Here is a 16012-nt window from a genome sequence, read left to right on the forward strand (position 1 = left end):
GCATCATGTGTGGTCTGTATTTGTGTACCTAAGTTTTGATATATTTTAACTTTTATAATAGATTTGTATATATTTTATGGCACTAAATGAAAAAGTAGACTAGTATCTACATATATTTCATGCATTCAAGACATACCTAAATTTGTCTTTTTTTGATAATTTTAGGCAGTGTGTCATTTGGGAGTTTTTTCAAGTTATCGCAATATTAAAAAAAATTTCCAAGATATTTATGAAAAAAATTATCATATAAATGAACCCTTTTTGTTCAAGGGTCAATTATAATAAATGGTCATGGAAGTTAAGGTTTACAAGTATCAACTTCATAAGCAGGTCTACAAAAGACTGAATAACCTGATGCTTTAGTAATTTTCCAAAATGGTAGGAGATGTATCTTTCCTAAGATATGTTATCAAATCATAATCTCCAACGTTTTCTCTACCACAAAGCCCCATAGCATAGTAATCTCCCCCATATTATAACTGCGTTTCACTACAAGAATAATTCTAAAAGGTGGGGGGAGGTGGGCAAAAAGAATAGATCAAGGAAGAAAGGTACATAATTCATTTTTGAAAATGAAGTGATCTTTGGCTGGGCATGGTGGATCATGCCTGTAATCCCAGTGTTTTGGCTAGGCGAGCAGATCACTTGAGGCCAGGAGTTCAAGACCAGCCTGGGTCAACATGATGAAACCCCATCTTTACTAAAAATATAAAAAATAGTCGGTGTGGTGGCCTGTGCCTGAGCCACTCGGGAGGCTCAGGCAGGACAATCACTTGAACCCGGGAGGCAGAGGTTGCAGTGAGCCAAGACTGTGCCACTGCACTTGCAGTCTTGCCTGGGTGACAGAGTGAGTGAGACTCCACCTCGAATTTGAAAAAAAAAAAATTGAATGATTTTGATACACCACTCATTCCCTTTAAAAGTAGACAATTTTGACACGGCATCATGTATTTATTTTTAACCTATAGGGTTTACATGAAGATTATTAGGCATAATAGCTAGCCTATTTCTAAATATAGGGATATTCCTTATGCCTTATTGTCATCATCAAGAGCTGAGAGATTTGATACTGAGAGAGTAACAAAATTCTTCCTTCTTTCCCACTTTACTATGTAAGAACTAAAAGGGAACTCTCAGATTATTTCATGCAATTCCTCATTTTACGGATGAAAAACTAGGGGTTTTAAGAACTTAATGTTCTAACCCACTATTATAAATCTAAGTTACAGAGTGAAAACCAGCAGCAAGTGTTCTAGGGCTTCCTGATATCCACCCATGCACCTCCATCTGTGCACTGTGATCCTCTGCATGGACACATTCATCTATACATATACATATTTCCTAAATATGTGAGATATAAAATCTCTACTAGTTATCTCAGAAAATTTTAAGCCTTAAAAAGAATAGTTGCAAATTCCATTTACTTCTCATTAGGGTAAAAACAGCTGTAGCAAAAATTTGTTTCTCCTCACAGAAATCTAATGCAGTTTCCTCAATTAACTTGTAGGTTGTGTCACAAATTTAATATAATGGCTGCCTCAGCATCCATTTTTAGGCCTGGCATACGTTTTTGAAACCCAGTTGTACCCTTTCACCTTTGGCCTACTTCAAACATTTCCTTCCTGTGTAGTTGCTTGCAACAGACATCACTTGTTCCTCAACTCACCGACCCAAAACACAATACATCCCACAGCTACTGACCATGATAAAACCTAATGGTTAACACCAGAGTCATATAAATAAGTTCACCCTTTGGGAGTGTTTTCTTTAAACTAGCAAATCTATAACTCCAGTGGGGAAGCCTAAGGGAGGACATGGACCTTAATAAAGGGATAGTCCCACAAGTCCTCTCTCTCACTCTCTCCACCTGCTGAGTGAGTTCCCTGCTGTCCTCAGAGCTCCCTTACCAGCCTCCCATCAGCACTGCTAACCTCTCTGGGGTTACTAAGTAGATAATTTTTTTCTGTTTTATGTATTTTGGTTTTACTTCCTCATTGTGTCTCACCTGACAAACACACCCAAATGTAACTATTCCCTGGTCAGGGCTCTCTTGGTTTATGGCCACTCTTGACAGAGAGACCTCAAGACCAAATTAGATAAAAATCACAACAGCTTGATTGCTTGCCCAAATCAAACTCATTATCCCCCTCTTCAAAGTTCCCCATGTAAACTCAATATTATGTTTCACTATAAATAGAGGTATTTTTAAACTTTAAGAGGCATCCCTGACTCTCTCCCTTACATCTGGAGAAAACTTACTCCCCATTTATATATGTGCAGTACTGTGCAGGCATTAACGATAGCATCACCAATCATTTCCACAATGATCCCAATTTAGATGATAAATTACATGGTCATCCTTTTTAGAGTCCTTATTTAGTTAGTAAATAATTGCTGAACATCTCTTCAACTGCCTTCCTCTGCTTCAAGTAATTTCTCACCTGAAATATGATAATAATAGCCTTCCTTCATCTAATTTCCCATTTTTGCACATGCTGTTCCTCTGCCTAAATACCTTTTTCATTTTGTGAATACCCATGAAAGTCAGATCAAATGGCATCTCTGCTGTAAAGCCTTCTTAATATTAATAACAGATAATATTTGCTGAATACTCATTATGCACCAGGCACTGAACTTAAACAATTTTTAAGCATTTTATTTCATTTAATCCTCTCCGTATGATAGGTTTTACTTTTTAAATGTAGAAGCTAATGCCCTGGGAGAAAGTAATCAGGCTAAAGTTACAAAACTGAGTAGGTGCACAGACACTTGAAACCCAGTATGTCTGGTTCAAAGTGAAAGTTTTAAGCCTCTTCCGTGTTCAATTTTACCTGTACTACCACCATTAATGGGTCTCTGATATCTGTGCTACAATTCTGCCCCACTTGATCACCTCTGCACCAGTCAGATCTTAGTAACCGGTCTTCTGTTTCCCTTTAAAGAGCCTGGGACTTCTTGGTGATGGGGAAAGGCTTTGCTCTCCACAGCACATGCAATTATGTCTAACTCAAAGCAGATACTGCAAGGCCAAAAGTACTATAGTATCTGCTGTTAAATCCTAAATTCTGATGCAGGGGGCTGTCTCATCTGCAGTCTTCTAACGAGACATGACTCTATTTATCTGGAATTATGTCAAAATTAAAAATTAATAAAACAAGTTAAATCTAATGAGTTTTCTTTGGCTGGCAGAGTGCTATTTTGTCAGTGAAATTAGGTGCCAATTTTACACATAACTAAAGATTTCTAGCTTCTTCTGAAACACTGGGTCAACTTTTTTTTTTTGAGACAGAGTCTCTCTGTTGCCCAAATTGGAGTGCAGCAGCACGATCTCGGCTCACTTCAACCTCCACCTTCCAGTTCAAGTGATTCTCCTGCCTTAAGCCTCCCAAGTGGCTGGGATTACAGGTGCCTGCCACCATACCTGGCTAATTTTTTTCTATTTTTAGTAGAGACAGGGTTTCACCATGTTGGCCAGGCTGGTTTTGAACTTCTGACCTTAAGTGATCTGCCCTCCTCGGCCTCTCAAAGTGCTAGGATTACAGGTGTGAGCCAATCACATCTGGCCTGAGTCAACAATTTTACACAATGTAACGATCAGGCAGCAACAACCATGTCCCTTAACCAAGGACACCCTCTCCCACTCTCTGTGTATCACTTTTCTTTTTCTTTTTTTTCAGACGGAGTCTTACTCTGTCACCCAGGCTGGAGTGCAAGAATGCAATCTCAGCTCATTGTAACCTCGGCCTCCAGAGTAGCTGGGATTACAGGCACCTGCCACCATGCCTGACTAATTTTTGTATTTTTAGTAGAGACGGGGTTTCACCACGTTGGCCAGGCTGGTCTTGAACTCCTGACCTCAGGTGATCCACCCGCCTCCCAGAGTGCTGGAATTACAGGCCTAAGCCATCGCACCTGGCCCTCTGTGTACCACTTTCTATGATGTTCCAGAAAATGAGGTCACATGTCAGTTGCCATCATCATGCTTGTGCTGCTGTTTTTCTTAATAATAAAATGAAATATATCTAGTACATATGTCTCTGTTAAAAAGCTATTCGTTCATTCCACGAATTTCATGCATTTGAATTTAAATACAAGTCATCTAATAAAATAAACTTATGCCTTATAACTGATGTGCACATCTCAATAAGAACTACCAACATTACAATTATTGATTGATGGCCTTCATCTGCTGAAAGTATACATTCAATTATAGAATGTGCTTTATAGAGAAATATACACTCATATTCAGAACCACAGTCTCTGGGGAAAGACAACAAAAAGATTTCTGTAGCTAAGTACAGAGAGATACCAGAAGAGGGTGGGACCGGGCTTGGAAGATTAAAGGAAACCAATCACACCCCACAGGGCATTAAGTGCAAAAAGACACATACATGTCTAAATTGAGAATTTAAACAGAAATCAGCAAAGGATTGTCTATCCTTTGTTTACCTGGCTTGACAGTAGCAACATTTTAATGTTTGAAAATACAGACTAAATTTTGACTGCACTGATCAACTAATCTCAAAGTTTTCCTATGGTGTACCCCCACCAAACAGAGCATACATACAGATTACTTCAATTTGGAACTTTTGTTGTCCCATGCTCACTTCCAGGGAAGAGACTAAATATAATGCCTTCTTAACCCTTCCAAAATTAGAATATTCCTAGGGGAGTAATGAGGAACAATGAAGAATTATTAACATGACCTTACAACTCACAAATCCAGATGGACATACATATGCATCTGGATAATTAAAGACTGAGATAACATCAGCCAGATACCAACATTTCCGAGAATATATATATATATATATATATATATTTTTTTTTTTTTTTTTTTTTTTTTTTTTTTTTTTTTTTTTTTTTTTTTTTTTTTTTTTTTTTTTTGAGACGGAGTTTCACTCATATTACCCAGGCTGGAGTGCAATGGCGCGATCTCGGCTCACCGCAACCTCCGCCTCCTGGGTTCAGGCAATTCTCCTGCCTCAGCCTCCTGAGTAGCTGGGATTACAGGCACGCACCACCATGCCCAGCTAATTTTTTGTATTTTTAGTAGAGACGGGGTTTCACCGTGTTAACCAGGATGGTCTCGATCTCTTGACCTCGTGATCCACCCGCCTCGGCCTCCCAAAGTGCTGGGATTACAGGCTTGAGCCGCCGTGCCCGGCCGAGAAAATATATTATTAGAACAAAGAACCAAATTTAAGCCTTTCTCAAATTCACAGACTTTCAAGGGGCTCTATACTCCAGCTATTTGTGACTTTGATATTTAAGAACATTTTATGAACTTTTTAAAATTTTTTTTTAAGATGGGGTTTCTCCATGATGGCCAGCCTGGTCTTGAACTCCTCAGGTGATCCACCCACCTTGGCCTCCCAAAGTGCTAGGATTACAGGTGTGAGCCACCGTGCCCAGCCTTGAACTTTTTATTTTTGTCTGTACTACTAAAGTTAAGTCAATAGTCTATCATTCTGAAATGCCCTATATATGATCATCCGTATCATTTATTTGTAAACTGGCCTCCAAGGAACCCCCTTACCATCCAGGCATAAAAGAGGAAAGAAAGCAGCCCCCTACTCTTTAACAGCTTCCTTTTATCTGTTTTTAGACACTAGGCTTTCATTTTAGACAATTTTTTTTTTTTAAGGCACAGGGTCTTGCTATGTTGCCCAAGCTGGGATCAAGGAATCCTACCGTTTAACCTCCCAAATAGCTGGGACTACAGGCATGCGCCACTGTACCTGCACCTGGCTTCACTTTAGATAACTTTTAAGATCTGAAAATCATGTATCTCTAAATCATTTATCAAAATTTAAAGTAACACAGTAATGAAATACAAATCTCTTATTTTTAAGACGGAGTCTCTCTCTGTTGCCCAGGCTGGAGTGTGGAGTGCAGTGGCGTGATCTCGGCTCACTGCAGCCTCAGCCTCCTGGGTTCAAGCGATTCTCCTGCCTCAGCCTCCAGAGAAGCTGAGATTACAGGCATGTGTCACCATGCCCAGCTAATAGGGGGGCATCTTTGAACACCAAATCCCCTGTGGATACCAAGGGATGATTGTAATTAAAGAAGACACTCTCCACTCAAGAAATTCATGTATGTAGATCTAAAAGGTAAGAAGTATACCTGTTATACAACCTAGTATGTTCTCAATAACACAGGCAATCATCTCAAGCAACGCTGTTTGGTAAAAATGCTAAATTCTCAACCTTAATGTTTGCATTAACGAAGTATGCAGCACTTAAATCCTAAGGTTCCATGTGAAATGTGAAATACTCATTTAATGATGAGGTTTCCACAAGCATACAGCTCCTTCTGGTGTCATGCAATAGTTCATTAAGAAGAGTGGCAGCACCTCCCTGTGCTCTGATTGTGAAGACAATACATAAAATATATTACCAATACAAATTTAAAAATATCGTAATTTGCAAAGAGAAGAAAACACATCTGTTTAAATACCATTTAGATATTCGAGGCTGTGAGACAATTGATGGAAATGAATAGTACAGAAAGTAGCTATAGAAAAAAGAAGAGTTCAGTAGAGATTAGTGAACAAATAGTGCCATTCATTATAGCTCACTCTGTCTTACCTGAGGAGGAGTAGGTGTGGGCGTGGGTCTTCCTATGGGTGGAGTAGGATTCCTGCTGCCACCTCCAGACATAATCTCCTCTGTTATGTCTTTACCTCCCTGGTTTGGATCTCGAATTCTTATCTATAAGGTTAAATAAAATGGCATATGTACAGATGAGTGTCTGTGTAGCAAATTTACAAGCATACAAGTAAGTTAAAGGTGCAAATTGGGAAACCTGTCAAATATCAAAAGTGACAATCACCACATTTGACTTAATTTCAATCACAGATCCATCAGATAAATTTAGGCTATCAGCTCTGACATGAACTAATTAGAATAACAAGCTAAAATAAAACCTAGTTGGCTGGATTTCTAGGTCAAAAAGGCAAACTATTAATAATTATATTTGTTTCATAAGAACCTGTCAGACTGATTTTATTTACAATACTTAACATATAAGTTTCATAAAATACTTTTAATATATGAAAGTTGCTGCACAAAGTAAAGTTTTGGGGGATTTTTGTTTTGTTTTTTCTTTTTGTTTTTTGAGACAGAGTCTCACTGTGTCACCCAGGCTAGAGTGGAGTGGCACAATCTTGGCTCACTGCAAACTCCACTGCCCAGGTTCAAGCGATTCTCACACCTCAGCCTCCTGAGCAGCTGGGACTACAGCTGCTGATTTTTTTTGTGCCCACCACCACACCCGGCTGATTTTTTTTGTATTTTTAGTAGAGACAGGGTTTTGCCATGTTGGTCAGGCTGGTCTCAAACTGCTGACCTCACCTGCCTCAGTCTCCCAAAGTACTAGGATTACAGGCATGAGCCACGGTGCCCAGCCTAGAATAAAGTTTTAAATGCTGTAAATGAGTCTCTGAAGTTCTTTAACAAAATAAAAAATAAAAATACCCTATGAGTTAGGAATAATTTATCCTGAAAACAACTTTATGTACATATATAGGAATGGTCACTGCAATCATGCCTTTTTCAGCAAAGACTGGAAAAAGGTCAACTGAGAACAGAATATCTCACAAATTATCTTATGTTCTTACAATTAAATACTTAACAATCAGTAAAAAGAATGAGGCAGATCTACATGAACTGACACAGAATAATGATTAAGATGCACTGGTAGGTGAAAAAATGCAATAAGCGAGTAAGTACAAAAGTGTGTATGGTCTCATTTTTTTTAAAAGGCTACCTATGCTTACAGATAGAGTTGAGTCAGTAGAGTTGGTGCTGTAAAGGAGATGAGTATCTGGGTCTGGGCATTCTATTCTGGGAGACTGCTAAGATATAAAGGGCCCACTGTTGTTCATTACCACCATACCTTAATCAAGGCAGTCCACATTTCTTTTTTTTTTTTGAGACGGAGTTTCGCTCTTGTTACCCAGGCCGGAGTGCAATGGTGCGATCTCGGCTCACCGCAACCTCCGCCTCCTGGGTTCAGGCAATTCTCCTGCCTCAGCCTCCTGAGTAGCTGGGATTACAGGCACGCGCCACCATGCCCAGCTAATTTTTTTTTGTATTTTTAGTAGAGACGGGGTTTCACCGTGTTGACCAGGATGGTCTCGATCTCTTGACCTCGTGATCCACCCGCCTCGGCCTCCCAAAGTGCTGGGATTACAGGCTTGAGCCACCGCGCCCGGCTGGCAGTCCACATTTCTTGAGAATTTCAAGGAATTCACTAATGAAACTACCAGGATCTAGAAGCTTTTAGGGGAGTCCTTCAATCAAGACTTCTAATGCCAGCTATTGTTCAGGTATAGAAAATTATTGCTAATACAGTTTTAAGTATAACTTTAATTCATTTATTTTACTTTCTTCTTCGGAATTATCTATGACTACTGTTTTCCAGTTTCATTATTTCTTCTATTCATTTTTCTGCATTCTGAGAGTGTTCTTCAAGTCCAACTTCTATCATGCTGATTCAACATTACCAAAGCATAGTTTCTTGACTGTAGGGTCCTGATACATTGTCATATCCCGTTCATTATGATACATGCACAGGTAATTTGTTGCTAATCATAAAAACAAGTTTTAAACCAAAGTCTTGAACCTCATTATCATTTTCTTTGTTTCCTTGAGATAGTTTCACACTGTCATCCAGGCTGGAGTGCAGTGGCACAACCTCGGTTCACTGCAACCTCTGCCTCCTGGTTTCAAGTGATTCTTGCGCCTCAGCCTCCTAACTAGCTGGAATTACAGGCATGAGCCTCCGCACCTGGCTAATTTTTGTATTTTTAGTAGAGACGGGGTTTTACCATGTTGGCCAGGCACTCCTGACCTAAGGTGATCTGCCCACTTTGGTCTCCAAAGCTCTGGGGAACAGGTGCGAGCCACCAAGCCCAGCCTGAACCTCATTAATTTTTATTAAGTTAGAGTAACTCAGGAGTATTGCTATAAGTCACCCCACCTATCTTACCTGTGTGAATGTGGGAGACTCTCTTGAATATAAAGATCACCCATTTTGTGTGTTCTGTTGGGTAAGAAATCGCAAGCCACTCTGCTAAAATGTTCTGGAATTTGACTTTTATATTACTACACTCCAATTCTCTTGGGCCTGCCTCATTAGACAAAGACAAAGCCCTTCTAGCTTATGAAAAACAATTAGAATACAAGGTCTAAACTGTTTTTTGTTTCTTAAAAGATATTTATTCCACAGGAAGGATTTTTATTGCTATCCTTAATACTTTGGTTCTATTTCTCTCGTGCTATTTTTTTCTTCTGTCAATTCATACTTGAATGGAGAGCTGATTAAGACTGGTGTTGGCCAGGCACGGTGGCTCACAACTATAATTCCAGTGCTTTGGGGGAGCCGAGGCTGGCAGATTGTCTGAGCTCAGGAGTTCAAGACCACCCTGGGTAACATAGCGAAACCCCACTTCCACTAAAATACAAAAAATTAGCCGGGCATGGTAGCGTGAGCCTGTAGTCCCAACTTACTTTGGAGGCTGAGGCATGAGAATCCCCTGAGCCCCAGAGGCAGAGGTTGCCGTGAGCTGAGATACCACTGTACTCCAGCTTGGGCTACAGCTTGAGACTCCATCTCACAACAAACAAACAAAAAGACTGGTTAAAGGAGAGTCTAGAACTGAGAACTGAGCTTGAATTCCTCACACTGAGTAAAACCTTAGCACACTAAATAAACCCTCCCAGTTCTAAAAGTGGAGCACATGTTATCATGTAGCATAACTAGCCCAGTGAATAATTAAAGATGATATTGTGCAAATGGTAGGAACAACTTCTAATTGCATGCCCATACAAATCCTCCAGGTCAAGTGGTTTAAAAAAAAAAAAAAAAAAAAAGGGCACAGTAATTTGTGAATTGAGATGAAAAATGACTGGGTGAACTTATCCAATAAATAAATAGATTTTAGATTTAAAATAAGAAAAAGTAACGAAGATCTCTTACAGTTTTTTTCTCTCTCTTGGCTGGAGGGGGCTGTTGCTGCGTAGGCACTATGATGGGTGCTGACTGATACACTGGCTGACTTGGGTAAAAAGGAGTTCCTAAAAAATTAGAAAAAATTAAATAGACATTCAGTTATTTTGTCAAACACTACAGAACTATCAATGACACTGTGTCTCTGCATAATCCCTTTAAAAAGGTAAAAACAAAAATACTAAGCATTCTTATTCATCTCTTTCCACTGGCTCTCCTCCAGTTACTAAAGTGGTCAAGAAATTATTCCCAAAATGTGTAATGTCTTCAAACATGCACAAACATCAAATATGAAAACCACTAAATACCCAGTTCCTACAGATTCACACCATAGTTATCTTCCTAAAACATGGATCATGCTATAGTGTTGCATTAAAAAAATATTATTCTGGAATGGGCCTGCTACATGCAATCATGACTCACACATAAGGATGTATGTGTATGTTTGTTTATGGGTTTGGTCAGAGGCAGAAGAGAATATATCTGGTCATTCTGGACAGCAGGGGTGATCTAATTCTTCTCTTTATTTATGGGGAATTACTACCATAGGGAGGTATACAAAGAATTAGCAAATTTTCTAATGCTGGGGGTAGAAAAAGGGCTGAGAACATATAGCCTAAAGATAAAGTCCAGAATTCAAAGAATCCAGGTTCCAAACTACATTTTCTACCATTCTTGAACCCACACCATTGTTATAGCTATAACCTACTCCTAAACTCCTATCCTTTGAGTACACCAATCTCTTCAACTTTGACTATCTGGCCCATCTGCCTGAAATTATCTTCTTCCCCTACTCCTTGTACTGTCAATGAGCTGTTTTTAACTTTCACAACTTAAGACTAATTATTATAATTACTCTGAAGCCAGAGTGTTTGGAGAAGAGGTGTGGAGAAGGGGTCAAATACTGGATGGTTTCAAGGTAGAGACTATAGATTTGCTGATGAATTGGATACTGGTGTGAGAGAAAGAGGACTCAAAGAAAACTCTTTTGGTTTTATGCCTGAGCAAGTGAAAGAATAGAGATACTATTTACTAAGATGAGAAGATGAGGAAAGCGGAAGGAATACAGTTTGGGGAAGAAAAATCAAGAGTTCAATTTTAGACATATCAAGATTTGGGTGCTTATCAGATCTTCAAATAGAGATATCAAGTGGTTAGGAAGTGACACAAATCTGGAGTCAGAGGATAGGTATGAGTTACAGTTATCCACCAGATTATAAACAACATTTAAACAAGACTAGATAACTCAGGAAATGAATACAGATAGAAATCGAGGAAATTATTCAAGAATGAGGGGTGTGCTTAACCACATCAAATGGTGCTAAAGAGGTCAAATAAGATTTTTCAAAGTAGAAATCATCAGTGACCTTGACAAAGGTTGTTTGAGCAGAGAGGTGAGGAGTGTGAAGCCTGATCTGAGTGGACTCAATAGTGAAAGAGAACACAGAAAATGAAAACTGTGAGTATAAAATACTTTTCTTAAAAATGTTACTGTAAAAGAAAAACAGAAAAATAGAGCTATAACTGGATAGAAATATGGAATCAAAAATACCTTCCTCAATATGTCAATGAAACAGTGTGCCCATATACAGAAGACACTATTCCAGCAGAGGAAGGGGGGAAACCGTCAGTGTGGGGAAAAAAAAAAGAGAATTGCTAGAGTAATAGCCTTAAATGGGTATAGGATGGGATCTAATATACACTTAAAAGACTGGCTTCCCATAGGAGCATGGATAATTGATTCACCATAACAAGAAGGAAAAAATATGTACGAGGGTAGTTAACACAGGTAAAATCTTTGATACTAAGTCAACAGTCAAGTAAGGTTGGCTCACTTTCATTGTCACCATCAACATTCCCACTACCACCATAATAACACTTTTCAAGTGTAAATTTCTAGGAAGCACTATGATTTGCAGTACTAGAATTCTGCAGGTATCAATCAGGTTGGCTGATCAGACTTGGAAAAGATCTAAGCAGAGAGCATGACTATGATTTCAGTAAGTTAGTTGTAAAAAGATCAAAAAGAAAAAAGTCTCAGTAATTATTTAACAATGCGTGAACTATTCTCAAAGCAGAGCTCAAATCAGCAATCACGTGCTACTTTATTACATCACTGGCTCAAAAATTAATTCAGAAAACAAACCCCGAAAACTAGTTTCAAATGCTGCCAGGCAAGCAACATAATCTGCTCACTTCACCATATTTTTTGAGGTAAGTGAAATAAGATCCAAAAGCTGATCCCTTAAAACACACACACACACACACACACACACACACACACACACACACACACCCAACCCACCCGCCCCCAGATTCTTCTCATGAAACAATTTTGAGCCAACATGACTGGGGAAGAGCCTGGTATATCACACTAACCCAATGGATAGTGCTGAATAAACATGGCAGAACAAGATAATCTCAGTATAGTGGAATCGAATGCAATTAGCAAAACATTAAGTCTTCTTAACTGTGGACTCTAGCAGAGCAGAAAATCTGCCCTACCAAATAGTAGTCTTCTTTCATAAGCTAGTCAGAAACATCTAAAAACATGTTTTAGGCTGGGTGCGGTGGCTCACGCCTGTAATCCCATCACTTTGGGAGGCAACGTGGGCAGATCACCTGAGGTCAGGAGTTCAAGACCAGCCTGACCAACATGGAGAAGCCCCATTTCTACTAAAAACAAAAATACAAAATCAGCCAGGCATGGTGGAGGGCACCTGCAATCCCAGCTACTACAGAGGCTGAGACAGGAGAATCGCTTAAACCTGGGAGGCAGAGGTTGTGGTGAGCCAAGATCACACCATAGCACTCCAGCCTGGGCAACAAAGAGGGAAACTCCGTCTCAAAAAAAAAAGTTTTACTCTACTAGAAATGTGAGTAAGTTTTGCATACCATTTATTAATTAGGTAAGTTAATTAACGTCTTTGGACCTCAGATTTCTTATGCACAGAATGACGTAAATTTGTCTAGATCAAGGATCTGTTAACTACAGTCTAAGAGCCAAATCTAGCCCACCACTATTTATTTTTTTAATAAACTGGAAGATACCCACGTACAGTCATCTATCAATTGTCTATGGCAGATTTTACATCACAGTGGCACAGCTGAACAGCTGCAACCGAGACACATTTACTACCTAGCTCCTTACTGAAAAAAGTTTACTGATCCCAGTTCTAAATCAGTGGTTCCCAAACCTCAGTCTACATAAAAAGTGTCAATGATGTATGGCAAAATTCACACAATAATAATAATGAAATACAAACACACATACACATAGAGACAGGTTTAACAAGTTAAAATTTTTATAAAGGACTGCTCCTATTTTGAAATCATTTCACTCCTACACTTTTGTTGTTAAAACGTGAAATGATACTGGCAGTAAATGGCAGTTTTTTTAAAAAGCTCTTACTGGCAAAATTGTTAACAGTCGTGTGTAGAGTAAAATACTTGTCTATGACGTGGAACCAATGGTACAGTCAATATTTAGATAAACATAAGCACAATAGCCAACGAACTTAAGAAACTAAAAGGCAGGAAGAGTATCTTAACACCTGTATTCCACAAAATAACTGGCACATTGCCTGTCTTCTAAAAAACATTCAAAACCTTGAATTTTCCACAAAAACAATAAACATGGCCAGGCGTGGTGGCTCATGCCTGTAATCCTAGCACTTTGAGTGGCCAACACAGGTGGACTGTCTGAGCTCAGGAGTTCGAAACTAGCCTGGGCAACATGGTGAAAGCCCATCTCTACTAAAACACCAAAAATTAGCAGGGTGTGGAGGCATGTGCTTGCAGTCCCAGCTATTCAGCAAGCTGAGGTAGAAGAACTGCCTGACCCCGGGAGGCAGAGGTTGCAGTGAACTGAGGTCATACCACTGCACTCCAGCGTGGGCTACAGAGCGAGATTCGGAGAGAGAAAGAAAGAAAGAAAAGAAAAAGGAAAGGGGAAGGGGAAGGAAGAGGGAGGGAGGGAGGGAAGGCGGGCGGGCGAAAGAGAGAGACAGATAGTGGTTAAATATCCAAGTCAGCAAAGAAAAATAAATTTATCCCACAATATACCAAGAGCAGTAATAATGTTAGGATACAACCAAATCACCAAACACAGTATTGGCTCTGCAGAAATTCACTGAATTGAATTTGGAATGCCAAATTTTCTCACCTTCACACACCACAGTGAGAGACAGACACCACAGATTCCTTGAGCTCTTATGACCTAAATGAGATGTCCAAGCCCCATAGAAACTCAGGAAAAGAATGAAAACAAAACAACAGAGGAGGGGAAAATGAAATGGTAGAGTGAGAAAGGGGAGTATACTGAGTTGAAGCAAGGGTGAACGGGGCCTTTTACTCCTGTAAATTTTCAATCTTTTTTTTTTCTTTACCAACGTTACTGCCACCACTAACCAATATCTAATTTTTCCATCTTGGGCCATCACTCCCTAGGTTCACCTAGAAATAATTTCAGTCTCTATCAGGTAGTTTTCTGACAATAACAAGCATCAAAATGTTTCAGAAACACTAATAGGAGAAAAACTGAAAAGTTTACATTGAGCAAACGCTACTCATAGCGATTTTGCCTCAAAACTGTAGAAATACTGAAGAGCTATACTTTCCCAGCAGAATTCAATGGTCTTTGTTTATAGTACTTCAATGAAGGTAGAAATATTCTTTGAGAATCATTATTGAAGAGTTAAACTGAGTACAGGAATAAAATGTTAGTATGCTAGAGTGAACTCTAAAGCTGAGAATGTAGAGCTAAAACCTTTGGAGAAAAGACCATTCAACTCACACACAAATTCCAGCAGGAGGGCACGAAGGAACAAATCACAGGATTCAATCCATGCCAGCTCTGTCCAAGGACAGTTCTCTTTCCCAGAACAGAGAATTCCTATATCAGAACATGGAACTATGATCACATCCTCATACTTGCTTCTAATCTGAACCCGAGATTAGGACAAGAGAGGTGGTAGAGGAAAAGGAAGGTATCTGACACAGAGGGAAATGAACAACTGGGAATGGAAAGGTAAGAGAAGGAGAGATACCAAGAGGAAATAGAAAGGTGAAATGTTTGTGACTTTTAGACCATAAGGCCAAGATAGCTGCCCTAAGACAGTAAAGTCTGAAGGAGCTGTAATTGATGGGAACTATTAGACCAGAACTTTTACTCTGATAAAAGGATATTAACTAGTGATAAATTTTAAAGCTAAAATATCTGTCCAAATGATTAAAATAATGCAAATTTCTATAGAGAACTAGATAATTATAATGCATTCCAAAAATGGAATATTATGTAGCTTTTAAAAGAAATGAGAGAAGTTCTATCGATAATGAAATAGAAAGATGCCCATGAATATACTATGAGAGGAAAAAAATAACCAGGAAGTTTTATTATTTCAAGTATTATAAATATTCTGTGTCAATTTGAGTTTAAAAAATTTAAATACAAATAAAAAAATACATATCAAACTGTTAAATGTTATTTCCTTAAAGGGTGGGAAGGGAGGGAAACTGGCTATTTCAGCTTTATGCACTCTATATTATTTAAATTTTATCATTAATTTAGTTACTTTCATAATGAAATAAATTATTTTAAGATTATTGGCTGGGCGCAGTGGCTCACACCTGTAATCCCAGCACTTTGGGAAGCCAAGGCCAGTGGATCACCTGAGATCAGGAGTTCAAGGCTAGCCTGACCAATATGGTGAAACCCCGTCTCTTCTAAAAATACAAAAAATCAGGCATCAGGCACAGTGGCTCACGGCTGTAATCCCAGCACTTTGGGAGACCAAGACAAGTGGATCACAAGGTCAAGAGATTGAGACCATTCAGGCCAACTTGGTAAAACCCTGTCTCTACCAAAAATACAAAAATTAGCCGGGCATGGTGACAGGCACCTCTTGGGAAGCTGAGGCAGGAGAATCGCTTGAACCCGGGAGGCAGAGGTTGCAGTGAGCTAAGATCGCGCCACTGCACTCCAGCCTGGGCCACAGAG

The 16012-nt window shown here is 39.2% G+C and overlaps 1 protein-coding gene across 24 annotated transcripts in view; it reads right to left on the reverse strand.

Moving 5' to 3' along the window:
• Nucleotides 1-16012, reverse strand: part of EIF4G3 (eukaryotic translation initiation factor 4 gamma 3) — a 379583-nt gene that overhangs the window by 163396 nt on the left and 200175 nt on the right. For all 24 annotated transcript variants that reach the window (XR_005196570.1, XR_005196569.1, XM_037730567.1 and 21 more), the window contains 2 exons: nt 9985-10082; nt 6591-6713 (listed from right to left, as the gene is read on the reverse strand). Coding sequence is in view for 22 of the 24 variants with exons in the window: in XM_037730567.1 (XP_037586495.1) it covers nt 6591-6713; nt 9985-10082 (221 nt within the window). In the remaining 2 variants the exon portion in view is untranslated. The remainder of the gene's footprint in view (nt 1-6590; nt 6714-9984; nt 10083-16012) is intronic.

The sequence above is a fragment of the Cebus imitator genome, unplaced genomic scaffold (genome assembly GCF_001604975.1).
Source record: "Cebus imitator isolate Cc_AM_T3 unplaced genomic scaffold, Cebus_imitator-1.0 Scaffold15, whole genome shotgun sequence".
In the NCBI taxonomy this organism is placed as follows: domain Eukaryota; kingdom Metazoa; phylum Chordata; class Mammalia; order Primates; family Cebidae; genus Cebus; species Cebus imitator.